The 26331-nt window shown below is 55.2% G+C and overlaps 1 protein-coding gene across 7 annotated transcripts in view; it reads left to right on the top strand.

The window, feature by feature from the left end:
• Window positions 1-26331, top strand: part of Pcnt (pericentrin) — a 118856-nt gene that overhangs the window by 55725 nt on the left and 36800 nt on the right. For 4 of the 7 annotated variants that reach the window (XM_076867985.2, XM_076867983.2, XM_076867984.2 and 1 more), the window contains 18 exons: window positions 29-261; window positions 752-868; window positions 967-996; window positions 1744-1947; window positions 3163-3333; window positions 3535-3687; window positions 8503-9318; window positions 10100-10279; window positions 11685-12392; window positions 13398-13500; window positions 15722-15876; window positions 17715-17879; window positions 19460-19633; window positions 20090-20285; window positions 21099-21300; window positions 21502-21652; window positions 22390-23055; window positions 25748-25980. In XM_076867985.2, coding sequence (XP_076724100.2) covers window positions 29-261; window positions 752-868; window positions 967-996; window positions 1744-1947; window positions 3163-3333; window positions 3535-3687; window positions 8503-9318; window positions 10100-10279; window positions 11685-12392; window positions 13398-13500; window positions 15722-15876; window positions 17715-17879; window positions 19460-19633; window positions 20090-20285; window positions 21099-21300; window positions 21502-21652; window positions 22390-23055; window positions 25748-25980 — 4657 coding nt within the window. The remainder of the gene's footprint in view (window positions 1-28; window positions 262-751; window positions 869-966; window positions 997-1743; window positions 1948-3162; window positions 3334-3534; window positions 3688-8502; window positions 9319-10099; window positions 10280-11684; window positions 12393-13397; window positions 13501-15721; window positions 15877-17714; window positions 17880-19459; window positions 19634-20089; window positions 20286-21098; window positions 21301-21501; window positions 21653-22389; window positions 23056-25747; window positions 25981-26331) is intronic. The other 3 variants (XM_076867988.2, XM_076867987.2, XM_076867986.2) reach the window with 1 other exon arrangement.

The raw sequence follows: 26331 nt of genomic DNA, 5'->3' as shown, positions 1-26331 counted from the left end.
CTCCGTGTCTCTTTTTTGGCTTCTTTAGCACTGCAGAAGGAAGTGGAATCTCTAACCAGGGAGCAGGTGGAGGCCAGGGAGCAGGCAGAGAAGGACCGCGCAGCCTTGCTCTCCCAGGTGCGGCTGTTAGAGTTGGAGCTGGAGGAGCAGCTCTCGCAGCACCGCGGCTGTGCCCGGCAGGCCGAGGAGGAGGCTATGGCCCTGAAGCAGCAACTGGCTGCCCTGGACAAGCAGCTGCGCAGCCAGCGGCAGTTCATGGACGTAAGCAGCCTGGGCAGTAAGCCATATTCCCCTTGCTAGGTCCTCCCAGCAGTGGCTTCTGCCACAGGACCCTGCAGGTTGGCATCCAGTGCTCCCCTGTGCAGGCAGATGGCTGTGTGGCCGACTCCATGGGCTCTTGGCTCCTGTCAGTATTTCGTGATGATGATTCTGAGGGAAGAGCCTGCCATCTCAGGAGGTATCTGTATACCTGGCCTTCCCCTGCAGGGAGCCCAGGGCCATCTCTGTGGACCCCGGCTGTCGGCTTCTGACTGGCTTCCATCTGCCCCTTACAATGGTGTCAAGTGTGTCAAAGGCCACCTTCACATTTCAGCTAGAGGGGTGCTCCTCTTCACCTTGCTCCTTTTACACAAGGACCAGGATGAGAGGGGCTGTGCCCAGGAGCAGCCCATATTACTGGGTGGGTGGGCGTGTGCAGCGGGGCAGCCATCCTCGCCCAGCTGCCACAGGTCTCCTGGGGTGGTCCTTGCAGGAGCAGGCTGCTGAGCGTGAGCATGAGCGTGAAGAGTTCCAGCAGGAAATCCAGAGGCTGGAGGGGCAGCTCCGCCAGGTGGCCAGGCTGCGGCCCCTGGGCCCCTGTGACAGTCAGGTGGGTAAGCTGCCGTTTGCCCTGCCTTCTGGGGAGTCCATCTATAGAGTGTTTCTAAGCTTTGTCTCTCTTTACATTTTTGCCCTCCGTGTACTCAGGGACGTCAGTGTGCACAGCTGGATGAGGAGGTAGGATGGCAGCGCCGCCTGTGCCCTGGTCCCTTCTACACAGCTGATGCCCCCTGCTGGCTGCGGCTCCCTCACCTGTGTGGCCAGCAGGGGCCACATGCACCACCCTGTGTCGTGGTGCTTTCTTGGCTTTTGCTCAGGTCTGTGACTATCTGCACCCTCTTGTCTGAGCTGGCTCTAGGTGATTTCCTTATTCTTTTTTAAAATTAAACTTATTTTGAGGAGAAGGTGGATTCTGTGTGGTGGTAAGAAGTAAGGCTCAGAGAGAACCCTGTTCCATGGTTGCATCCTGCAGAAGCCGACAGGGCTGCGGTGGAACAGAGCCACGTGCCCTGCAGTACCCTGTGCCCCTGGCAGCGCGGACCCGCCCTGTCTCTGGAGCACTCTGTAGTGGAGTCTTGGATGCTGCCACTGGGGACTGGCTTCCCCCCTTGTTCTCTGGAGAGCCACCCAGGTGGTTGCAACCTCAAGGGGTCTTTTTGTTGCCGAATAGTAATCTATTCCTTTCTGTCAAAGAAAGTTTTAATCTACTGACTTGTCTTGTCTTACATTATTGCTTTTGTGGATCTTCTTGTTAGGAGAGAGTGCCCTTCCTGAAACACCTGGGTCTCATTCTTGTGTGGGTTTCATTGTGCACCTGAGGTCTGGAGAGACTTCTGTCACTTGTGTTGTGTGCTTTCTTTGTTTGGGGAAGAGAGGTTGCTGTTCAACAGTCTGTTTTATTTCTCATGCTTTTTTGTGTTTTAGATTGAACTATTGCAAGAAAAGTTGAGAGAAAAATCAGATGGATTTAATGAGTTGGTTATAAAGAAAGAGTTGGCAGATAGGCAAGTGTTAATCCAGGAAGAAGAAATTAAACATCTGGAGGAGACAAACGCCAACACCAAAAGACAGGTGGCCCAGCTCCAGGAAGAACTGGAAAAACAGAAAAAGATGGTGAAACAACTACAAGTAAAGCAACTGCATCCTAGGAGTGCAATGGATGGCTGGGGTGTACAAGGGGCAGCACCTCACTTTCACTCTGCCCAATACTCCACCTGCCAGGAGCCAGTGCACCATGAGTCCTCAGTGGCCTGCTTAGTGGTTTGCGTCTTGCTTACTTCCTGTCGACTTAGTTGCTCGCTTAGTTGCTCATATCTTGCTGACTTTAGTTGGTCACTTCTTGCTGGCCTAGTTGCTTACTTCTTGCTCATTTAGTTGCTTAGTTGCTTCCCTCTTGCTTGCTTAGTTGCTCACTTAATTGCTTAGTCATTGCTGACTTAGTTGCTCCCCTCTTGCCCACTTTATTGCGGCCTGAGCTTCTAACTGCCCAGGAAGTGGCGCTGTTTCCTTTGACCATTTGGTTGGTGGAAATTGAACTTCTGACTTTTAGTTCATATCACTGGAAGTTAAAACGTCCCTTAAAAAATGAGGCCCAAAGAACAGCCTAACTTGAGAGTCAGACTGAATTTTGTTCAAGGGCGACTCAGTTTTCATCAGCCTTGCCTGGTTCTTGTGAGTGCTGTGGGAGGACAGGGTGCCTTGGTCTCACCACCCTGGGAAGGCCACCTCAGCACCATGACACCTCTGTAACGTAGACCATCCTGGTGGTCCTGCTCAGCCTTGCCCCACAGGGATCCTTCCCTGATCCAGCTCTTCCTATATGTCCCTGCCGGTCCCTCAGGCTGCTTGTCCCTTTGTTCATTCACTCAGCAGACATTCACTGAGCTCATTGGTGCTGGGAGTGAAGAAAGTGGTTTCCCCCCAGGTCCGACCTCCTGTACAACTTGGTGTGCTAGTTTCTTGCCCACCTGTGTGTGATGTTTCCCCCACTTAGAATGTGTTGGAGGTGCTGTGAGCCATATCCTTCCTCTTGCCAGTTTTTTCCTAGTGTTTTGGAATTGGAGGTAGCCTAGTGACTGTTTTTGTGCCTTGTCAAGTGATCACCAAGGTCTCTCCCAGTGGGATCATGGTGCTCCTGTGGCTCTCTCCAGTGTTGGGGGGGTCTCAGCAGGAGCTCAGATGGGTTCTGTTTAGTGTCTGTGGTCTGGAGCCCCTGGGCACAGGTGAGTGCAGGGCCCCCATTGCTTTAGGGTATCACAGGATGGTCTATGTTATAGAGGCAGCAGAGTGAGGTCCCTGATTCTGTGTCTGCCTAAAATAAATTTCCATCTCTTTCTTAAATAGGAAGAAGAGGCAGTAAAGGAACAGCAGAGGAGTGACGTGATACTGGTGCCGCTGCCGCAGTCTAGGACCCCCGAGGGCAGGTGTCCCATGCCTCCAAGGGGCAGCCCCCGGGAAGGGCCGGAGGTCCTGTCAGAGGCGCTGCAGAGGGCCCTGCTTCAGCACGAGAGCCAGGCAAGTGTGATGCAGGCAGCAGCGGTGCCCATATTTGGCATTGTCAAAAGATCTGTGTCCAATGTGTGCTATCTCCTTTGTAATTCTGTCACTTTTATGTGATACTTTTTATAGTTCTAAAATTTTCAGAGCTATATTGATTAATTATTAAGTCAGCTAGAAAATTAGATGATTTTTAATACTTTTTGGTTTTAATGCAAGGTTTTGGACTTAAAAGAACAACTAGAAAAGATGAAAGATGACCTAATAAGTAAAAATGAAGAAATACTACATCTGAAGTCAAAACTAGATGTGCAGAGCGACCCTGCGGCCACCAGCCCCCGGGGGCTTGACGAGGAGAGTGCCGGTGTGAAGGTAGGCCACAGGGCCTGCGGGAGGCCTAAGCCAGTGCTGCCCGAGCATGACACCGCCCCACTCCAGCCTTCCCTCCAACACAGACGGGCGCCTGACGGGCAGACCGCTGTGGCTCCACGTGGCTGTGGCTCCCGGCCCGCGTGGCCGCAGCTGCCTCTGAGCCGGAGCAGAGGGCCAGCAGCCCTGCAGCCCTGCGTCCCGACTCTGGCCCTGGCCCTGGCACTCAGGTCCTCCAGAGGGTCTTGCTGGGCAGAGCTGCAGCAGAGTTTCGCCCCTGTGGTGGCCGGGAAGGAGACCCACCCTCAGTCAGGCCGTACCACAGGCCCTCCCACTTCTTCATGGGAAGAGCTTGTTGGTGCATCGGCCCAGTGAAGAGGGAAGCAGCCTCCATATGGGATTGGTGTGGGAGGGAACCTTTAGCAATCTCAGGGGTGACTTCGAGGTACCTTGTTTGGGGTTGTCCCGTGGCACCAGCAGCACTGTTCCACCACGAGCTGCTGGTGTGGGAGAAATGCGGGCCTGCCTGGCCCTCTCAGTCGCCTCTCCACAGGGACAGTGCTGCCAGTTGAAGGTGTTTGCTGAGCCGTCCTCCCAGGGAGCCTCTCCCCTGGCAGAGCAGGGAAAGGCCTCCCCTGTTCTTTGAGACCCTTTGAAGTGTGTGGCCCGGGAAGCGCAGGGATGGAATCCGGAAAGCCAAACACCCGCCATTTCAACAGGCGTGAGCAGAACAGTTTCTAGTGGGGATTTCCGATTGTCAAAATATAAACTACAGGCCTGCTTAGTTAGGGTGGTATGTTGTGCCTGTGAGGTCAGGGTTCACCGAGCAGGTCTCTCTGTCGGCTTTGTTACTGAGGTGATGCTCCCAGCAAGGCGGGTCCTGTGCTGGGGTTGCAGCCCCTGGCTCCTGCATTTGGGATACTTTGTTTTGCTAACTTTGGAGAATGCTATAATGATGGCTAGGGCATTAAGGTAAAGAGTTTTGTGGGCAGAGTTTTCATTGAAACTGTCTTTGTTGGCAAAATTTAAAAATATCCTCTTGCATTACCTTGAGGAATGTCTTTAAAGTATTAATTAATTATTTAATTCTTTTTTTATATTGGGGATTGCACCCAGGGGCACACTACCACGAGTTACCTCCCCAGCCCTTTCAATTTTTTATTTTAAGAAAGAGTTTTGTTGAATTGCTAGGGCTCACCCCAAACTGGTGATCTCCCTGCAGTAACCACAAGTGACCACTGTCACTTCAAATATTTCCCCTATGATAACCCTTTGTGGTCACCACACACTGTTCCTAGTCCTTGACAATGTTGCCACCACTTACTTGTCCTTGATCCAAGATGTGGCTCTTATTATGCTGCAGTTTTTTGTTGTTGTTGTTGTTGTTGTTTTTTTTTTTTTTTTTTGTGGTGCTGGGAATTGAACCCAGGGCCTTGTGCATGCAAGGCCAGCACTCTGCCAACTGAGCCATATTTCCAGCCTCTTATACTGCAGTTTTGATTTTTCCAAAATTTGGAGTCTGCTCCCTTGGCATGATATGTTTGAGTCTTAAGCCTGTTGCTCTGTGCACCATTGGAACCTCCGGAGTGTCCTGGGGAACTGGGATTCCCCTGCTGCTGAGCCCCGCCCCGCCCTGGGGATCAGGGAGCCCCCTGCTGCTGACCAGCGCTCTTGGGCATGTACTGCCATGGTTTTCACTTGCTCTTTTGGGGTTGTTTTTTGTTTTTCAAACTTGGATTGTTTTTTGGTTTTATCAAACACGATCAAGCTGCTGTGAAGATTCATATGGGGTTTGTATGAGAAAATAAGTTTTTATTTCTTTTGGTTAAATGTCTATAGTTTTGTAGCCAATCCATTTGTTAGGAAAATGTTTTACCTGAAGAGAACTTGGGAGCTGCTTCCTCCCTCCCATAGCTGTCCTCCCAACTGCCCTGTCCTCTTTTGCTCATGGTGGTCAGTCTTGTCCATCCTAAGAAATGTGACAGTTGTATTCTTGTTTAATTGGCATTCCCTTAAGGAGCTGGTCCTGAGTGTCTTTTTGTGTGTATATTTGCCACTCATATCACGGGGAATCATTTGTTCTAATTTTTGGTTCATTTTTTAAAAGTTTATTCCTGTTGGGTTTTGGGAATTCTGAGCAAATTGTTTTTGCTATGTTCTTTGCCAATATTTTTTCCATTCTTGTATCTTCCTTCTCTTAACATGTACTTCATAAGCAAAACTTGGTTCTGATGAAGCCCACTGTATTGAATATTTCATGCTTTTGGAGTTGTATCTGAGGTTTTTTGCCTAACCCCAGGGCATAAGGTGTTCTGTTTCTCTGGGGAGTTTCGCAGTGTTTCTTTGTGTTCCTTTGTGTTCCGGTTTTGATACGCTTTTCACTTTTTGGCGACATCTGCCTCGTTGTGCTGGTGTGTGCTGAAAGTCTGCTCTGGGAGCTGTTCTCGTCCCTTCTCAAACCCGAGCTGGCGGTGCTTGCTTGAGCCTATTTCTGAGCCCTTTCTCATGGACGATGCCCCTGTGCCTGTGGCGGTAGTTTTACGGCCAGTGCTGCTGTTTGGATCTGGAACTCCCCCCACCCTGGATGGTGGTGTTGGGAGGTGGGGAGGAAGTGAGGTCCCTGAGGGCATGTGGGACCGACCTGCTTGCTCTGGCTTTCTGGTCAAGGGGAACAGGCCTCCTCCTCCATGGGCTCCCACCACGACGCACTGTGCTGTCATGGGGCCTCACAACCATGGATGGAGGCCTGTGAGGCCACGAGCCAGAAGCACTTTGTACACCACTCTGTGGTGCAGGTGTCATGACAGTGGTGGGAGGGGACAGTGACGTCTGGAGTCAGCAGTGCTCATTCTCCAGCGTGTTCAGTTCTCTGTGCTGGTTCCTGTCTTTCCACGTGAGTTTTCAGTGGAGATGCCCTCCACTGGTGGCCACTGCAGCTGTGGGGTGGCCACTTCTTGTCTGCTCTTCAGATTTGGCCACATGTTCCTGGTTCACTGCTGGGTATCCTAAGTGATTTGGATCGACATCCTTGACATTGTGCAGGTGATGGGGCCTCTGGCTTCTGGAGTGTTGAGGCTTGGCTAGCCTCTGAGCTGCACTCTCTTATTTATAGGTCAGTGGCCACCCTTGCCCCAGTGATGGCATTGGCTTGTCATATGGACCTGACGTGGAACTAGGGGCTCATTCCCTGCTTCTCTGTCTCCTGGGGATACTTCTCCCTCTGTAGCCCGACTGCCTTGTGTCCTCCTCCTGGGCCTGGTCTGCCTATGTCACCTGAGGGCAAAGGCTCAGAGCCAAAAACCTGCCATCCAGTGGCCTCTGCCATCGCTGAGCTCCCTACCCCCCCCCCCCCACCCACTGCCCCAGTCTCCTGTCAGGTCTCATGAGATGGATCTTAACAGCACCTTTCCCTACTCTGCCCCCCCAATCCATGTTCCAGCCCTCCCTGGTTCTTGGTGACCCCGACCAGTGCCAACTCTCCCAAGGACCCCCAGGGAGTAGCCACAGCATGCACAGGGCTGTCCAACATGTGTTCTTGCAGTGGCGTCCACCTTCAGCTCAGCCTGAAGCTGTCTTTGGCTTTCTTTTGGCATCGTAGCCTTTCCCCACGTCTTGCCTTGTGTCTGGGGGACCAAGGACAAACTTTGGTGCTTCACTTCAGAATCACCTGAGTGTGGCATCTGTGTTGGGCTTACGAGTCCCGTGTTGCACGCCACTGTACCCCAGTGTAGTTGGAGCAATTGGGGAGTGACTGTCCTCAAGACCCCGTCTGTGCAACAGATGGTGAATGGTGTGCAAAGCAGCTAAAGGGGTAGGAGGGGTGCCATTGTCCAAGTGTGTTTTGCTAAGCATGCAGCGTCGCTTTTGTATCTGGTGAGTGAGTGCCAGGAACAGCTCAGAGCATCCTGCATCCTGAATGGGACCAGAAGAGCATTGGGGTCTTATTTCTGTGTGGGGGCTGCGTTTGTGTTTTGGTTGAAGCCACTGGGAGGGAGCTCCAGTGAAGCTAAGCAATGCTGTAAGCCCTCAGCTGTTTTGGAAAGCAGTACATTAGACAGACCAAAACAAATTGTTTGAAAATTGTTATAGAACACTAATTAGGTAGAAGCTTTCTGTTTCAGTCAGTGCCATTGATTTAAGAAAATGGAGTTTGGAGCCATATTGACATAGATTTTAATCCTGATTTTCCAGTCACTATTTTTATAAGTTTGGAGAGAAAATAAGGTCCAAGTTGCAATGTTCCCACCTTTATCGCCATCTCACCTTTATCACAGTTATGATATTTTGTACCATAGAACTGTTGAGATAGGTTAGAAAGCTCTTCCAGCGCTTGGCCAAGCCAGCACTGGCAGCAGCTGGAGCGTGGGCCCTTACCCTGCGTCGTGTCATGAGGACAGCAGGCCCTGGACTCTTCCAGCGTGCTTACCCTCTGGGTGGCAGCGCTGTGTGGCTTCCAGCTCTTGGGTGATGGCAGACCCTCTGGCCAGTTTTCTTCACTCTTACTCTATTGCTGGGGTAACACCTAGAACCTAAAGACCCTTTCAGGAAAGTGAAACAAAGTATCTAAATGTTAGCACTTAAAGGTGGCAAAGCATTGTTTTATAGTGTCTTGGAAAGGGGCTAGGCCAGGCAGAGTCCGGGAGTCAGAAGGTGGGGAAGCTGTACACCCTCCGCCTGTGACCTTGCTCCTGTCACTGTGCCATGCCTTGAGCTGTCTGACCTCTCTGACCTGCTGAGTGGGTTCAGGCTGATGTGTTGAAAGAGGAGGTCCAGGGCGGTTCCTTTGGTAATGGCCTCTGAAACGTGCTTTCTCTTCAGGTTGAGTACAGCAGAAGTTCTGAGGTTGAAGAGCTGAAAGCCATTATTGAAAATTTGCAAGAGAACCAGGAACGGTTACAAAAGGATAAAGCGGAAGAAATTGAACAGCTGCATGAGGTCATTGAGAAGCTGCAGACTGAGCTGTCCCTTATGGGGCCCGTGGTCCATGAGCTCAGTGACAGTCAGGTGGGCAGCCTGCGCAGTGAGCTTCTGTGTTCCCAGGACCAAGGCCCTGGAGGGCAGGTGCTGCAGGCTGAGCTCGAGGCCGCACGTGCTGCCAAGGAGGCCCTGGGCCAGGTGTTGGCCGACCAGGCACGTGGACACAGCGAGGCCCTGGAGGCCCTACAGCAGCGCCTGCAAGCAGCAGAGGAGGCCGCTGCCCGGCAACTGGCTGAACTGGGACACAGTGTGGCCCTGCGGGAGGCTGAGGTCCAAGGCATGGCTTCCCGGATCCAGGAGCTCGAGGCCCTCCTGAAGGCAAGGGAAGCAACACTTGTGCAGAGAGATTCAGAAATTGGTGCTCTGAACAGAAGCAGAGCAGCACACTCCGCGGAGCTGGAGGCCGTCCTGCTGGCCTTGGCCCGCTTCCGCTGCGCCCTTGAACAGCAGCCTCGGGCTGCCCCGGGGGAGCCTCCTGAGCTCCAGCGGTTACGAGTGCAGTGTGTCCGCCTCAGCCGCCAGCTGCAGGCGCTGAGCCACCGGTTTCTGAGGTGCCAGGCGGAGCTGGGCAAGCAGCAGGCCTGTGTGGACGCAGAGGCTGTGTGTGATGACTGGCTGGAGCAGGGGAGCGGAGGCCCCCACGGCCAAGGCCCACAGGTAGGCCTTGATCCCTGCTGGCCACGGATGCCCAGCTTCTGCACCTGAGGAGCTGGGGCTGCATGCGGCAGGGGCAGCTGGGCTGGGCTGGAGCGTTGGATTGAGTTTGTTCTTCTACTTTTCATCTCGCAACTTGGATGACTTCTCTTGTGCTGGACAGTGGGGCTACATTTGCTGTTGGTGGCTCCTGGCAGGGTAGAGGAGGGAGCATGGAGCACTGGCTTGGCTGGGCCCATGTGGGACCTACACAGGAGTCAGGCTGGGCCTCACTCTTTGGTACAGTGTCAGACTTGTTATTATTGGAACCCCTCAAGTGCTCCAGGGTTACATGTGGGGATCACAGGCATTGATTCCCTCTCATCTAATCAAATGGTTATACAAGCATTTCCTGCATACAATATTTTAAGCTCATTTCATTTGGGAACACAAAGCTCTATGTGACTTTTTCTTCTTAAAATATTCCTGTTTGCTTTTGAGTAGAGGACATCAGGGTTTAGCTGCACACTGCCCCTCACATGCCCAGGCAGAGCAGTTTCTGATCCAGATGCCTCCAGCCACCCTGTGCTGTGAGCCGCCTTGATGGGAGGGATGCCCCCTGCCTTGGGTCCTCAACCTGGCGCTCTGACCTTGTGGGCAGGGAGCAGAGGCCAGGTGCATTCCTCATGAGGTCCCTTCTGCCTAACAAGGCTCCAGCCTGGGCAGTCTTCAGCACAGCTCACAGTATCCAGACTTCTGCCTCACTCAGCTCTGACCGCAGTGCCTCCTGCTATTTCCTGTCAAGGACGATCTGCCGTCTGCCAAAGTCTTGGTGACGCTGAAGGACACTGGTTTCCACAAGCCGGAAAGTGCAATGTCGGTGCTCACAGTCTGCCAGAGACAGCTGGAGGCAGAGCTACTCTTGGTGAAAGAGGGCATGTGCTTGAGCCCAGAGGATGTTGGCAGGGTGCCAGCAGGGATGCAGGTATGCAGGTGGCCGTGAGGGTGGGGCTGGGGTGCAGGTGCCTGGGCAACCCGTGTGAGATGTGAAGCTGTGTGTTTCTCCAGGGAGGGAAGGAGGTGGAGAGGCTCAACCATGGTGGGGTAATAGGTATGTGGTGTGTCTGAGGTCAGGGAGGGATGCACACGGGGCACGCATCCATTTCAGAAAGGACAAAGGTGTGCGAAAGCATATTATGGATTGGGACGTGGGTATTCGGGCTTGGGGACTGCAGGTGCACAGCTGTGCATCCTGGGAGGCTGGGCACAGTGTGTGGAGCTCATGGTAATGAGGGCTCGTGGCCACATACAGCAGCAGGCTCTGGATGCATCTGCCCAGCCGTGACGGTGTGCCTTGTCCGTCGTGAGATCTGCGCCAGCTGCACTGAAGGCCGGCTTTGGACATGTTTCCCTGGTCTGAGCAGCTAGGGGTTTTGTGCAGACCACGTTGCCCGGGCTTCACCTGCTCCAGACCGTTGTGCCCCAAGTGTCAGTCCGACATTGAAATGCTTTAGGTTTTAGGTCTTGACTGCTGTTTTTTTCCTTCCAGGAGAGTTGGCTTACATGTTCCCTGGGAGTTTGCTCCTCAGCAGCCTTAGGCCACGGCAGGGCTCTGACTGAGCGAGGAGGCACGTAGCCATGCTACTCTGCTGCATATGCTCCACACGTTTCTCATGGTGTCTGTCAGTGCCTTCCTCCTGGGGGGATGTGCCCTGTGGCCCTGCTGGGCCAGCCAGTCCCCATCTCGTCCTCACTGCCGGTCACCTGACTACTCAGCCACACTTGCCTCAGTGGCGGTTCTGCTCGAGTCTTCCCAGATGGGCTGGTGTGCGTGGGTACCAAAGTCCCCTTGCCCTGGCTTATGTGAATGGTGGTGCAGCCGACCTGGCCCCTCCTGCCTGGGCCACATGCACCATGCTCACTGATTCCACAGTGGGCCTGGCTGTGCCTCAGAGAGGATGGGTGAGCCTGTCACAGCCCTCAGGAGGGACACCTGCAGGTTTTCAGAGCACTCGGCCCTGCAGCCCGTGTGTTTGCTTGTCCTCGGAAGGCGTGTGTTGACCAGGACACCACCTGCAGACAGCTGCTGCTCGCAGGGCTGCTCCCTGGGGCTCCAGCTCTTTCTGGTCACATGTGCAGAGGCTGTGCCAGCCAGTGACCATGGAGATGGTTGTGGCAGTTTTTCTCCAGGCCCAAGACCTTTAAGCCTCGATTCTTTTTTTTTTTTCTTTTCATTAAGTCAAGCTTGAAATCTTAAGCGACTGGCAGGCAGAGGGCTTTCTTGGGTTCTCCCTGCGCACGTGCCAGGAAGTCTCTGAATGGGCTGCAGGCACCAGGCGGTGCTGTGAGGTGCCCTGGGTTTACTGTGTGCATATTCGTCTTACCTGCAGGGTAAGAACAAGCGACTGGAAGATTGTCAGCTGCAGAAATTCGACCTCATAGCTCAGGTGAAACAACTTCAGAAAAAGCTAAACCGGCTAGTACACTCCATGGCCTTCCAGGACATGGACTTGGGGGGCTCTGAGCCCCAGCAGCCCCTGGCAGTGGCCAGCCTGTCAGAAAACAGCTCCAGTGAGAGTTCCTGCGATGGAGAAGCGGCAGACGCCTCGCCTCCTGTCAATGCATTTGCTCTCCCCGTGACCCCCTGGGGTCTAACTGGCAATACTAAAGGTCGGGATTCCTTGGTCAGGATGGAAATGCCATGTTTTCCCACTCAAGAACCGTCAGGGGCACGGGACGAGCCCCTTTCCTCACAGACCAGTGATCCCAGCGAGTCCTGCCATGCCAAGGAGGCTGAGCCTGAGAAGGACCCACTAAGGGTGCTGGACCTGTCCTCCTGGAGCTCTCCTGAGGTCCTCCGGAAGGATGCGACCCTGGACCCCCAGCCCAGCTTCCCCCTGACACCCTGCTCAGGTGCTCTGAGCCTGCCCAGTGTCATGGCCTCCCCCCAGCCCGGGGCAGACTCGCTGCTGCAGGCCGACATGTCGGAGCTGCATTGTTACCCGGGCGGGTCAGCGGCAGGACCAGGCCTGCAGTGGGCAGGAGCCCTTCCAGCCGACCACCACCACCACCACCACCACATGGAGAGCACAGCTGCGGTAGGTGCCTCCCTGCTCGGCCCCACTCAGGGTTCCCATGGGGATGTATCACAGCAGCGCCATTGTTGGCTCACCTGCCTGTGCAGGGGCCTTGCGGCTGTGGTGGCAGGACCCCTAGGTCACTCAGGCGTTTCCAACCTGAGCTGCCTCAGCAACCCGCCTGGTGTGTCAGCTGATGCCAGCGCCCTGCAGCAGAGTCACAAACCCATCTGCTGGCCTGGTTGACATGAGGATTCTTGTCCAGAATGGTTTTAGATTTATTTTCAGTAACATTTCACATCTCACAGGTTGTACATGTGCTAGATGATTTTTTTAAACATTTTTTTCTAGTGGTCGATAGACACAGTACCTTTATTTAATACTTTTTATGTGGTGCTGGGGATCGAACCCAGGGCCTCACACATGCTAAGCAAGCGCTCTATCACTGAACCACAACCCCAGCCCTATGCAGGTTAATTTTAAGAACGATGTATCATTTTTTAATTAGATGATGTTTTTCCTGACAACAACTTTGGGATTTTGTATTTTAAGTTAAAATAAAAATAACTTGGGGGATACGTGTTATCTGAAGTATCCATATACTATCATTTCACACAAAAAATTAGAAATCTGAAATATTTGCTAGTGACTACTTGACATACTTGCTAGAGACTACTGAAGTGCCATAGGCACACTTGAGTCAATAGTGGAGCCTGGGCCAGTGGGCTCGAATTCTGAATGCTTGCACATGCTGTCGAGTGGGAACATGGCAATTCTGGCCCTAGAAGCTTCCATCCAAGCCAGGCGTGGGGCCCACACCTGTGATTCCTGCTGCTTGGGAGGCTGACAGGAGGATGGTGCCAGCCTGGGCGACTTAGCGAGACCCTGCCTCTCAACAGAACTTCACCAGGGCTGGGGCACTGGCCTCGGTGGGTGCGAGGGGATTAGAGGCCCAGAGGAGGTTGGCTGGTGAGTGGAGCAGTGCAGTTGCCGCTCTGTAGCTTCTCAGAGTCTGTCTGTCTGCAGGAGAAGGACGTCGAGGACTTTATCGCAACTGCTTCTAATTCTCAAGACACACGAAGATCATCTCCTCTGGGGTTGGCAGGGGACTGTGATGGAAGTGAACACAGTGAGTCTTGGCTGGCTTTGCTCTCCCTCTTAGAGGGAGTAGGGCTCAGGCATACCCCAGTGTGCCCATCCTCACACCCCTGGCTACTGGTGAGCTCCAGACCTGCTGCTGGCTGCACTCTGCACCGGCAGTGCATTTCTTAGATAGCTCCACGCCTCACTCAGCTTTAGAGCTGGCCCCTTGGCCTTGCTGATGTCCTAGTGGCAGCCCCCGCAGGCGGGCAGACATGGGGAGGTCAGCTAGGGCAGAGCAGCCAGCACCACTGGCTCTGCCTCCTGAAGCTGGGGAAGAGCAGTGGTGCTGCTCTGAGCTGCTCCTCGGCACACCTGTGTCCGGGTGTTCCCAGGGTGCATGGGCTGCGGTGTCCTCCTGGGTCTTCACTGCAGGAACCTTGGCTGTGGGGCAGTCGCCAGGTTTTCCTTGTGCTTCCCAGGGCGGGGTCCTGTGGGAGGGCTGCAGACTTCAGTCCCCAGCTTGGGCCCTCGCACACTGGCCTCACCACTGTGGCTGCCAAACGTCTTCATCTGACTTGACAGTTTCTCCTGTAAGGGTGTCTCTCTTCAAGTTAGCAATCAAGGTTTTGTTGTTTTTTGTTTGTTTGTTTTTTGATTCATCATTGCCTCTTCCATTGGTTTTTGAGAATGAGATCATGGTGAAATATAGTTCATTGGGAATTTAGCACTTGCTGAATGCTAATGAAGTAGCTTTTTGCTGTTGCTGTCCTGTCTGCCCTGACTTTGGGTCCCTCTTCTCTGGGGACGCTCGACATTCTACTCTGGGAACAAACATTTGCTTGTTTCTAGTCACCTTTGGCACTTCACATGACATTCATAGCAGTGGTGCTGTCTTGCCCAGCTCTGTGAGTGCCTGTGCCAGTGTCCCTGCCGAGTGTCCCTAGCATACATTTCCTCTATTCCTGTTCTGCTGCACACCCGCTGCTGGGCCACCCACGTGCCTGAGCTGTGTGTCCCCTGAGCCCCCCAGCACCTCTAATGCCTGGCCAGCCCCTTCCTTCCTTAATGGTGTTGTGCTGGAATGAAGCAGCTTCCCAGAGCTCTGGAGCGTGTGCTGGGAGGCTTCTGGAGACTCCCTGTCCCTGTCCCTGTCCCTGTCTCTTTGGAGTCTGCCTGGGTTGGGAGTCGTGTGTGCCTGGACCTGGAATGCTGCCCACCCTGTCCTGCAGCTCCACACCCCCTCAGTGACACCAGGGACCCACAGGGCTGCCTAGTTGGGGCGGCATGCAGCTGCTAGCCTCAAGAGCTTCCTCTTATTCCTTCTAATCATTTATCCTGTGCCCTTCTCTCTTCTTTCTGTCGTTTTTGCTAATGAAGCATTAGACCCCCTGCTCTGATTTTCTGATTTCTTTAATTTAGCTTTTCTACTTGTCCTCGTCTCCACATTTTTGTGAAGCCTCTTAACCTTGGTGCTTGTGTGTCTCTGCTCTCCCACTTTGGATTCCTGAGAGGCCCGTCTGGGTGCTCCGTCCTGTACCCTGTGTCTTGGCCTTGTAGCAGCAGGCCTCGTCTTGTTTCCCTGGAGATGGTAGCTGCTTTTCCTGCGTTGTCTTCTGTTGGCTGCGCATCCAGTTTCTTCCCAGCATGCTCTTTTCTGGGTCTGAGGACCTGGACTGGCCCATCCTCCAGTGAGGCCCTGTCTCTGGACATCTCACTTTCTGCTGGGGTCTGGAACTGGTGCTCTGAAGGTGCCACCTCCTCACTGCCCTGCCTGCCGGGGGCCTGAGGGTCAGGTGGGGCTGCACACCTGGGAAGGTTCCAAGCCCCCTCCTGTCAGAGGACCTGGTGCCCTGTCTCAGCTACGTTTGAGCACTCTCATCAGGCCTACGCGCCTTTTCTGGACCACATGTCTGCGGCCTGACCAGCTGCTGCCCGCTCGCCTCAGGGCCGACACCGTCTGTTCCCTGCCACTCTTGCTCCCTTCCTGGAGCCTGTAGGGCACAGGCTCATGTGTGCAGCCGCTAGCGTGCTGGCTTGGGGAGGTTGTCAGCTAAGCGAGGGGTGCATGCTCTATATGCTTAGGAGCGCGGTGTCCCCAAGGCTCTCCTCCAGGCGTGGACGTTGGCATGGGCATGCAGGGTGGCCTTCCCTGACCTGATGAGGTTTCTACTGCCTTGCCTGGTGCTCCTCAGCTCTCCTCCACTCATGGAGCTGTGGTGCAGCTGGAGGTGGGCTCTGTGGCCTGGTCTCACCATGTGGTGCTGTAGGTGGCAGCCTGGGCTTTGGAATGATGCTGAGCCCAGAATTGGGAAGACCCGAGGTCCCCACTGCTGGTCCTGCGACTCCTGCTCTCGTCTCCAGAGGGTCACAACAACCACCCAGAGTGATGAAGGAGAAGGAGGTCCACCCCCTGCATATGAAGGTAGGGACCAGCACTTCGTGGGGGTCAAGTGCATGTGTGTTAGTCCTAAGAGACGGGGAGAGTCCTCTTCCTGCATTTATTTATCATCGTTTGTGGCTGATTGGGTGGAAATGATAGTGTGTGTTTGGTTTGGTTTTGGAGGCAGATCTCTGGTGGAATTCAGGTATAATTCCCAAATTTTAAGGAGTAAATTAGGTTGTTAATGAAAATCTTCATACTTAAGTTTAGTAATTAACAAAAAAAAGCAAGAACTTCAGGGAAGTCTTGAGGGGGCCATCAAGAGGCTGCAGTGAGGCCAAGGGCTGTGGTTATTTGAGTCAGAACTTAAAGTCCCAAATGTGATTTTTGTAGATTTCTTAAATTGCTCCAGTGCTTCGTCTCCCTGGGTTGTTTTAGATGTCTTCTGGAGTATAGAGTGCCAGGGCCATGCTATGTGTAGGTGAGGGCCACGGGGCGGCCACGGGGCAGCCCCAGGGGCGACGCTCCTGCCTTGGTGCCACAATGCATCGTGGGAGCACGCCTGCCACCTTGTGTGGTCTCCGTGTGGGGTTCCTGTGTCCGTTGGGTATCCCCCGACTTCCCCTGTGCTCCCTGGGGTAGCCCCTTTGGGTGGTCACTTGTGGTTGCTACTAGAGTAGCTCTACCCCAAGAGGCTGTGGAAGGCTGGGCTTGCAGTGGGAGACCCCAGAGAGCCCTTGAATACAGGGTGGATAGCAGCCTGAGGCGAGGCGACACCAGGAAGAGCTGTGGCTTAGGGAAGCCAGTGAGGACCTCTGGACAGGGTGGCAGGCCACATGCAGGTGGGACACACTTGGAGATTGCTCCTGACAGAACCCCAGGGCCTGAGAGCAGAGGCTTGGCTCCTGGAAGCCGTGGTGACAGAGCCCTGGCTGAGCCGCCAGCGTCCAGGTGCTGTTGGTGCGCCTTGTCCATGTGGAGAAGGTTTTCTCACAGAAGACCCAGGACCGCAGAGACACAGCACTCCCTGGCTGGGAGCTGTACATAGAGGCCGTGGGTCATGAGTTTTCTGTCCAAGGGGTGCTTTTAAAGCATGTTTCTCTTTGTTACAAAGTCCAGAAATGGCCTACTTACAAAGTAGAAAGGGGTCCGCTGTCTGTAGCCAGGGAAACTGTCACTGGGCCCTGTGTGGATGGAGGTGGTGGGTGGGCTCTGCCTCCCAGTGGCACCCACCTGGCCCACCCTTCCTCCGGGCAGGGCCTCAGTGTGCACCTACTTAGCATTGGAGACAGTGTGTTTCTTCTCCCTGCTAGGGACCAAACCCAGGCCTCATGCGTCCAGAAACGTTGTTTTAAAGTTGTCTTTCACGTAAGCACGGTGGGTTTCCAGCACATGTCAGTCATCCTGTCTTGGTTGTGTCCTTAGCATTGCAGCCAGCTCTACTGTGGGTGGCCAGGTCGCACTCACCGCTCAGCGTCTTAGTGTTGCGTTTCCCCACTTGGCACTCCTGTAGTTTGCCCAGACGCAGTGGTGTGGGGAAGCCACGGATGCTCCACTGAACCCTGTGCTGGCTGAGGGTGCTGGTGGCAGCCTGGCTACGCACATGGGCCCTGGAGCAGCTTCCTCAAAGTCTCTCCGAGCTGGGGAGGTGCTGGGCCCCAGCTTGGAGGAAGGAGAGAGGGAGCAGATGCCTCCAGTAGCTGGAAAGGGAAGTCTGAAGCCTGTGGTGAGGACAGCTAGTGGCTATCTGTGTGCTCCCTTAGCGGGCACCACCACTGTGCAGGCAGCATCCTCCTGCCCTGCAGTGCACTCCTGGATGGTGGCTGCATGTGGCAGTGGCTGCGGGCCGTTTCCCCTTCCTCATGTGTTTTCCCCTGCAGGCTTTGCTGCAGATGGTGTGTGACGAGAGCCACCAGATACTGGCATTATCGGAGAGCCGAGGCCTCCCCAGCACTCTGAGCAAGGGCGAGCCTTGGGCCTCCCTGGATTACTTCTCGAGTGAGGGGCAGGGCCTGCTGGAGGGGGCCCCAGAGAAAGGAGAGAAGGTACGGAATCACTGGCTCAGTGAGTGAGAAATACAGGGGTCTGTTTTTTCTTTTCTTTTTTCTTTTTTTTTTTTTTTTTTTGGGTGGGGGGTTGCTGGGGATAGAACCCAGGGCCTCGGGCATGCTGGGCAAGTGCTCTGCCACTAGCCTCACTCTATCCCGAGAAAGATCCGATTTTACTTGCATCTCACATCTGTTTTCCAAAGGACCTTGAGGACTTAGAGTGACAGCCAGGTCTGAGGGGAGCTGTGCACAGACATGGGGGTTATGTCGCACAGCTAGGACAGATGAAAGCCCCCATACGGCACCCCTGCACAGCTGTGCACGCCCCTAGCTGATGAGCTCTGGAAGTGAGAGGATCAGTGGAAGGCGGGCAGGGCTCCGGGGAGGCAAGACCAAGGAAGCCCAGCTGGTCACATGGCTCTGAGATCTCTAGGCATATCTGGGCCTGCCCATGGGAGAGGCAGACTGACCCATTGGTCCTTACCACCCTCACCCTGCACGGCTATACCTCAGGCTGTCGCCTGGACCTGGCCCCTCCCAGTGCCCAGGGACTGCCTCAGCACACAGAATGGATGCCAAGACCCTTCTGAGTTTCATACCAGGCCCCACACTTCCCTCCCCGTGCTCCGTCATCGTGACGTCTCTTGCTCTCAGTCCCCGACACCTGCTTTTCCCACTGGATGAAAGGGCCACAAGGGAGGGAGGAGCCAGTCCTGGTGCTGGGAGCTGCTGGTGCCCAAGGACGTGCCGCCTGCCCGGCCCCACTAACGGCCCTTGGGTAGGCCTGGATAGCATGTGCAGACTCTACCCTCCCACAGGTGCCTGGGGACCTGCTTGTACTTGGCTCATGCTACCCTGTCCTCGAGCAGCAGTGTGCCCACTCCTGGCCATGGCCCCTGGAGGCTGGCAGGTGCCAGCAGGGTAGCCGTAACAGTCTTGGCTTTCTCTAGACCAGGCCCTGCGGGTGCAGCAGCCCAAGAGGAGAGAAATGTGTGAGCATTTCGCGTGGTCTTACTTCACCGTTTCTGCTTATGACAGTAATTCGCATCTGGCACTGAGTGACCCTGGGCCCTTGTGGTCTCCTTTCCTTGTCAGAGTGGTTTTTCTTGCTCTCCTCCTGCCCAGCTGCCATAATAGAATCACAGACTGGGGCTTAAACAACAGACGTTCATTTCTGACGCTCTGGAGACTGGAGGCTGGGATCAGGGAGCCAGCCCAGCTGGGCTCTGGTGAGGTCTGACTCCTGGTTTGCAGATGGCTGCCCTTTGCTGGGTCCTCAATGGTAGAGAGAGAGAGCACTTGTTATCTCATCCTCTTCTCAGAAACAAAGCCACAGTCCTGTTGGAGCAGGGCCCCACCCCTGGCCCCACTGAACTTTAATGAGGCCATGCCTCCAAGTGCGGTCACAGTGGGGCTGGGGGCGCAGCATGTGTGTGGGAGAGCACTCGTAGCATCCACTGGTCAGAGCATGGAGGCTTTTTCTTCTGGGCTGAGGACAGAAGCTGGGGTCTCAGGCAGTGATTGGCCATCACTCTGCCACTCCCAGCCCAGCATGGGACTTTGTTTGGCTTTGACAGGAGTCTTCTGATGTGCATCTTGACTGGAGGGGCCGGTTTCTGCAGGCCGTGCAAGAGGCATTGGAGAGGGAGCGGGAGAAACTGAAGGCGGAACTGCAGTCAAGGCCCAGCGGCCCAGACCCAGTGGACTACAGCTTCCTGTTTGAGCGGCTGGAGAAGGTTGTGCGAGAGCAGGTGAGCAGCAGCCCTGCACCTGCACCCTTTCAGTCCAGGACCCTGGCTCTGTTAGAGGCAGTGGAGCGTGCGTGCTTTCACTCCTGAGCTCTGGTCAGCACCCCTGCTTCTTCCTGAACCTCACTCTCCTGGCACACTAGCCTCAGGCCTGCCCAGCACTCTGCACGTGGGGCCAGAGGATGAGGTTACTGCAGGGCACCAGAGCCTGCTGCACCGCTGTGCCTGACAGGCGAGGGGTGCTGAGGGTCAGGGGCCAATGCTCCACCTGAGCCTAGAGCCGTGGGGGTGCTGGGGCCCATGCACCCACCGCACTCCTGGGGTCCGTAGCCTGTCCCAACAGTGCTGGAAGCTCAGGCTTGCAAGGGTGGGCTGCAGAGGGACAAGTATACACAAATTCTGCCTCCTTCCCCAGCGCCTGCCAGTCCTGTGCCTCACACCATGTCTCTTCTCTCACAGGGAGACCTGCAGGAGAAGGCTCAGAAGCACCAGCGCCTGCAGGACAGGAGTAGCCTGCTGTCTGAGGTCCAGGCCCTACGTGCCCAGCTGCGTCTGACGCACCTGCAGAACCAGGAGAAGCTGCAGCAGCTGTGTGCAGCGCTAACCAGTGCAGAGGCCCGCGGAAGCCAGCGGGAGCACCAGCTGCGCAGGCAGGGTGGGTGTCGCTGCTCTTGCTGCCTTGTGCCTTCAACCTCACGGCCCCCTCTGGGTGTGCTCCTGTGGGGTACGGGACAGTGGCAGCTAGGCCCTCAGCCAGAATGCTGGGGTCTCATGGGACACCCAGGCTGCAGAACCCTGCTCCCGTGAGCGTGTGGGAGGCCTTGGGAGTGTTATGTGTTTCCACTTTCAATTTAAGTTCTTTGGCAGTTTTTTGTAGTTGCTTACATCAGCTGTGAGTGATGCTTTTGGTTCTTTCCCCACTTGCTTTCTGGCCTTTGTGCACGTCAGACTGGGTAAATGCCCGTTCTTGTACTGGTCACTCCTTAGTGTGAGGAACATTCTGCAGATGGCCTTGTGCTGGGTTCTGCCCAGTTGTGCATTCTAGGCTGAACTTGCTCTCGTCCTGTGTCTGCAAGGGCCCTGGTCTGTGGTCTTTCTCTCTCATGTGCCCGTTTCTGGCTTTGGTGCATAGAAAGCACTGACCTCATGGATGGGTGGGACCTGTCTCCTCCTCCTCTTGTCCAGAGGAGTCTGTGCAGAGCTGGGTGATCTCTTCCATTGGTTCCAGGAGATTCTCCTGCAAAGCCACGCAGGTTTGTCCCTGCGGGAGTATGTGGCAGGACTGGCTGGCCCTGGGGATGGCCTCGAGGGCACATCATTACTTCTGGAGAGCCGGCCTAGGTGGAATGGACTCAGGCCGAAGGAGTGCGACCCTGCCACCTATTCAGCAGTTCTCTGACTCAGCCCTGCTCGCACACGCTTGGAACTCTTCTTGAGTAACGCTGTCTTGTGTTTTGATCTCTCTCAGTTGAGCTGTTGGCCTACAAGGTTGAGCAGGAAAAGTGCATAGCAAGTGACTTGCAGAGAACCCTGAGTAAAGAGCAGGAGGCGGCAAGTGATGTCCGCAGACTCCTAGCACTGGAGCAGAGCGCAGCGCAGGACTTGAAGTCGGAGAACGCAAGGCTGCTGGAGTCCCTTGATGAGGTGCAGCGGGAGTCCCTCCAGCTGAGGTATGCCCCAACAGCCCCCTCTGTTGACTGTCAGCTGGGTCACAGGTCACCTCAGCCCCATCTGCTGCGGGGCTTGCAGAGAACCCTTCGGCTTGGGTCTGGGAATGAGGGATGGAGTCCCACAGGTGCGTGGGAGTGGCAGGCTGCCTTCCTGTCAGCATTCCTGATGTGCACACAGTGCCCCCGGCTGTCGCCTCACAGGTCTCTGCTGGACGGGAAGGAGAGTGACCTGAAGGCTGCACTGGAGGAACTGGAGTGTGAGCGTGAGAAGGAGCGTGTCCTCCAGGCCCAGCAGGAGGAGCAGCAGCTGCAGCACCTGCAGAGGGAGGGCCAGAGTGCCAAGGCCCTGGAGGTAACTGGGCAACAGGGGCGCCCAGGCTTCCAGCCAGTGAGGTCAGGAGCAGGATGCAGAAACAACCCCCACCGTCACCCCTGCCGCCTGCCTGGCTCTCCTTCCCAGCAGTGTGCCCAGTTGGTGGGAGCTTGAGGCAGTGAGAGAGGCTGCGTCTTTAGGCCAAGTTCTACTCTGCGGTGACAGAACCACTGCACTGGGGAGGGGCAGCCCAGGTGGCCTATGAAGGCACATGGCTCCGCTCAGTGGCCCCTGCTGTCCCTGAGTGTTCATCTCTGGAAGGTGGGCGAGTCTTCTCTCTGACTGTCCACGCAGCCTGCGTGGTCTCTGCATGGCCCAGATCATTGGTGGGAATGCAGCTTCTTTGTCCTGTGTAGGCCTAACCAGTGGCCTCTTGCTCAGAGCCGGTTCTCTGTCAGCTCTGTGGGTCAGGGTGCCTGCCTTTCAGGATCCTGGTTCACAGTACGCAGCACATGTGTGTCTTTGGGCCCTGGGTTTCGTGGTTTTCTGAGGACAGAAGGAGGGGTCTCCTGAGTGTGGGCGGGCGTGTCTGTTGACGTGAGGCCACTTCCACGCCTGTCGCAGACTACAGAAGCAAGACTTCCTGTGTGTACAAACTTGGAAAGGCCCAACCACTGGGTCACAACTCACGAACAGATGCTGGACAGGAAAAACTACTTAGATGCTTTTCCTCACAATGATTTACTTTTCCCCATCATGTTTTTTCACCAATGCAGGAGTTAAAAATATCTTTGGAGAAGCAACATGCTCAAAATAATCAGCTGTGTATTGCATTGAAACATGAGCGGATGGCCAAGGACAACCTGCAGCAGGAGCTGCAGATTGAGCACTCGCGCTGTGAAGCCTTGCTGGCCCAGGAGCGCAGCCAGCTATCCCAGCTCCAGGAGAGCCTAGAGGCAGAGAGGAGCCGCTCCCGGGAGCTGTCGGAGGCCTTGCAGCATGAGCGGGTCCTGACGGAGCAGCTGAGCCGCAGCACGCAGGAGAAACCTATGCAGCACACCCTGTTGCGGAAGCTGAAGGAGGAGAAGGCCCGCGTGCAGGAGCTCCAGGCCGTGCTTGCCAGGGTGCAGCAGCAGGCCCTGCACACCCAGCAGCAGCTGGAGGCCCAGGCCCAGGAGCACCGTGTGCAGCTCCAGAAGCAGCAGGAGGTAAGTGCCACCTTGAGATTGGCGGTGGACACGCTCCAGACCCAGAGCCGGGAGCTGAGATGCTGCCTGGAGAGCAGCAGGGAGAAGCCAGCTTGGCCACAGGCAGAATTAGAGCAGTTACACACACGAGGGAGAGCGCACGAAGCCCGCAAGGAAGCCAGGAGGAGGATGCCGAGGCCCAGCCAGGCAGACGCCGAGGAGTGGAAGAAGTGGCAGAGAGACAAGGAGAAGCTGGTGAGAGCCGTCTGCGGCCGTTCGTGAGTTCTTAGAAAACCTGAGCAGTGAAGGGTAGGACAGTCCTCAAGGGGCTCATCCTGGGCCTTTGTCCTCTGTCCTCGGGTTCGAGTGTCCTCTTGCCAGCACCTCATCCTGCAACTTCCTCCAGCCTGGCAGAGAACTTTGAAATTGGGAAGCGTGATTCCTTCAGCGTATCTCCTTTTCAAGATGGTCTTGGCCATTTGGGCTCCTTGCAATTCCATGTGACTGAAGTTTGAGTTTCATTTCCGCACAAAGGCCATTGGGTTACAATAGGGATTGCATTCAGTCTGTGGATTGCTTGTGTAGTGCTGACATTTTAACAAGAAACGGCCTTCTGGTTGGGTATGGTTTGGCCACACCTGTGATTCCAGAGGCTTGGGAGGCTGAGACAGGAGGATCCGAAGTTCAGGGCGAGCCTTGGCAGCTTAGGCAGACCCTGTCTCAAAGTAAAATAAGGGCTGAGGATATGTCCTGGAGGTGGAACCATTTCCTTGTTTGTGGTAAGCCCTAGGTTCAATCTGCAGGGCTGCAAAAAAAGGGGAGAAAAAGCCGAGCCTTCTGAAGCTCCAGTGTGGACTGTCCTCTGGTCAGGCAGCCCTGCAGCAGTCTTCGGTAGCTCTCCCCAGTGTTCCGAAGCTCTTGTCTGTGTTTTTTCAGGGTCAGTTGAGATCTGAGGCTCTGGTCCTTTTCCCTGATGGTGTGTACGTGCCAAGTGGTTGGTCTCCATCTGAGATGCCCTCTTGTCCCTGGCACGAGCCCCATGTGGTCATGGCAGACCCTTCTTGCTGCAGGCTTCAGAGTTTGTTTTGTGGGTGTTCTGATGGGAATTTCTGAGCTGTGTTATAAGGGTTACTGGATGTAGTTTCCTTGTGATGTCTTTGATTTTAGAGTTGAAATCCCAGTGTCCTCAGGGGACAGGTTCAGAAGTGTTCTCTTGTGGGTTTTGAAGGCTTTTAACATTTAGATATGTTTTATGTCAACTCAAGGCTTTTTAAACAGTATCTTCACTGCTTGCTTTTGTATTTTATGAAATCATGAAAGAGTGTGTGTGTGTGGTGTGTGTGTTTAACACACAGGTCAGGTGAAACCAATGGCCTGGACCTTCCAAGGGATTGCCTGCCATGAAGTAGGAAAGGGACATCTGCTTCCTAAAGTAAAACTCTGGGTTTCTAAACATTTCAAGGATAAACCAGATCCTAAAGTGATATGAGGATAGTTTTAGGAGTTCCTATCAGAAGTGTGCTTGGTGTGCTCTGCAGCTTCATGAGACAGAATTCAGGTACCAACGGGTTCTTCCACTTCAGTCGCACGGTTTGGTAGTTGAGGGTTGATCCCGGCAGTGTTTGGGAGCTTCTCTCCACCCAGGCCCAGGCTGCGTTGGCTCAGCTCCCTCACACACAGCCCCGGGACGCCTGGCCTGCCTGTTGCTGTGGCCCTGCCTCTGCAGGGTTCTCCTGTGCATGGAGTCCCACGGGATGTGATCTACTGCCATCAAGGCTCTGTGGACGCATTTTCCACATGTCAGTGGCACTTAATATTTTTTTTCCTGTTAAAAAAATTTCCTAAATGATTGTGTTTTATCACCAAACACATGGAAAGAAGCAAGAATGTTGTGGAGGTGTAGACCCTGCCTCCAGCAGGGTCCTGGGCCACTACGTGTGCACTGATGTCCCTAGCGTGCCGGCTGGCACCTGGGATGTGACTGTCTGGCTATTGTGGTGCTGCAGGGTCTCTGCCCCCTCTGTCAGAGGTCCCAAGCCACACCCATTCCATTTGGATGTTTCATGAAGTGGGCAGCGCCACGGTTCTGCATAAAAGCCAAGGAGGCCCCTCCTTGGTCTCCGACTGCCCAGACGTGTGTGCAGCGGGACAGGCCCTTAGAGTTTTCTTGCAGCTTCAGTGAACTGAAGTTCAGAGCCCTGTTCTGGGTGTACTTAACTGAGTCTCCTGTGTGGTCATAAATTTTACTTTCCTCACATGGAAAAAATGGGTAAAATCACCTCTTCTATCACCCCTGTGGCTGGAGCACTGAGTGGACATCAGAAGGGGAGCCCCTGCACCAGCCCAACCCTGCAAGCTGTGTGGCTCAGGCCTGGGCTGGGCTCTTCTCCAGCAGTCTCAGTCTCGGCTCTTCCTGTCCATGACCTGTCTGTGTCATGAGTGTCCCTCTGCCCTTCCTGAGGCGCCTGGTCCTGCCCTGTGGGGTCAGGGTACCCCGCAAGGTGCTCCAGTGTGTGTGGAGGTGTTCCTCCTGCACCTCTGGGACCTGGGGGTGCTGGGCAGATGAACTCACCAAGAGGGCAGGTGGTTGCTCGGTGAGGTGAGGCTTTGGGACCAGAGGACCACGTGGACCTGGCCCAGGGGGCTGCGGCGTGTGCAGGCGCAGGCCTGTCCATGTCTGTGTGAGGGTGTGCCGTGTGTGGAGCTTGTCCTGCCTGAGTCTGCGTCACAGGCTCCTCTCCAGCAGGCCTCGAGGGCTCGCCTGGCTCTGGTGTCAGCCCTGTGGCCTTCAGGAGTGAAGATGGGCTCCAGGGTGTGGCCTGGGCCTGTGCAGGGTGGAGGGTGCTAAGGACGGGTGGGCCAGATCCCAGTGAGGCCCAGCCACAAGCCCAGCCCTCGTCTTGGAAACTCACCTCAGGTCTTCTCTGTTTCTGGCCCTTGCCGGCAGCGGGAGCTGCAACTGCAGCGCCAGAGGGACGCGCACAAGATGGAGCAGCTGCAGCAGGTGGTGCGAGGGCTGCGCGTGGAGGAGGAGGAGGCGCCCCACGGTGATGGCCCCCGCCCAGGCTCCCTGGAGTTGGACCTCCTGCAGGGGCAGCGGCAGGAGCTGGAGAGGATTCGCCAGCAGCTGCTCTGTGCTGCTGGACTCTTGGCCAGCTTCGTCAGCCGCACGGTGGACAGGTGACTCCCTGCACAGCACCCGCACCTGCCACTCGCCCTAGGTGCTGGGAGCAATCAGGCTCTGAGCTCTTGGTGGTGGTGGGCTCACCCTTGTTCCCTTCCCAAGTCAGTGGGCAGGGATTCCCCGAAAGACCCGATGAAACCCTGTCTTCTGCCTTCTCATATCAGAGGAAAACCCTGTGACGCGCTGGGCATCTGACCAGGCTTCCGAGTTCCGCACAGACGTGTTTTCTCCACACTACCTGGAGAGCCCTGGGCACCCCTGCCCTGCTCGTGCAGGGTTGCGGTGCTGTGCTGCATCGCCCCAGGCCTCCAGGGCCACCACTCACACAATTGAGGCCAGACTCAGTG

This window comes from Callospermophilus lateralis, chromosome 10, assembly GCF_048772815.1.
Source record: "Callospermophilus lateralis isolate mCalLat2 chromosome 10, mCalLat2.hap1, whole genome shotgun sequence".
NCBI lineage: Eukaryota > Metazoa > Chordata > Mammalia > Rodentia > Sciuridae > Callospermophilus > Callospermophilus lateralis.
This window is presented reverse-complemented; position numbering and strand designations above follow the sequence as displayed.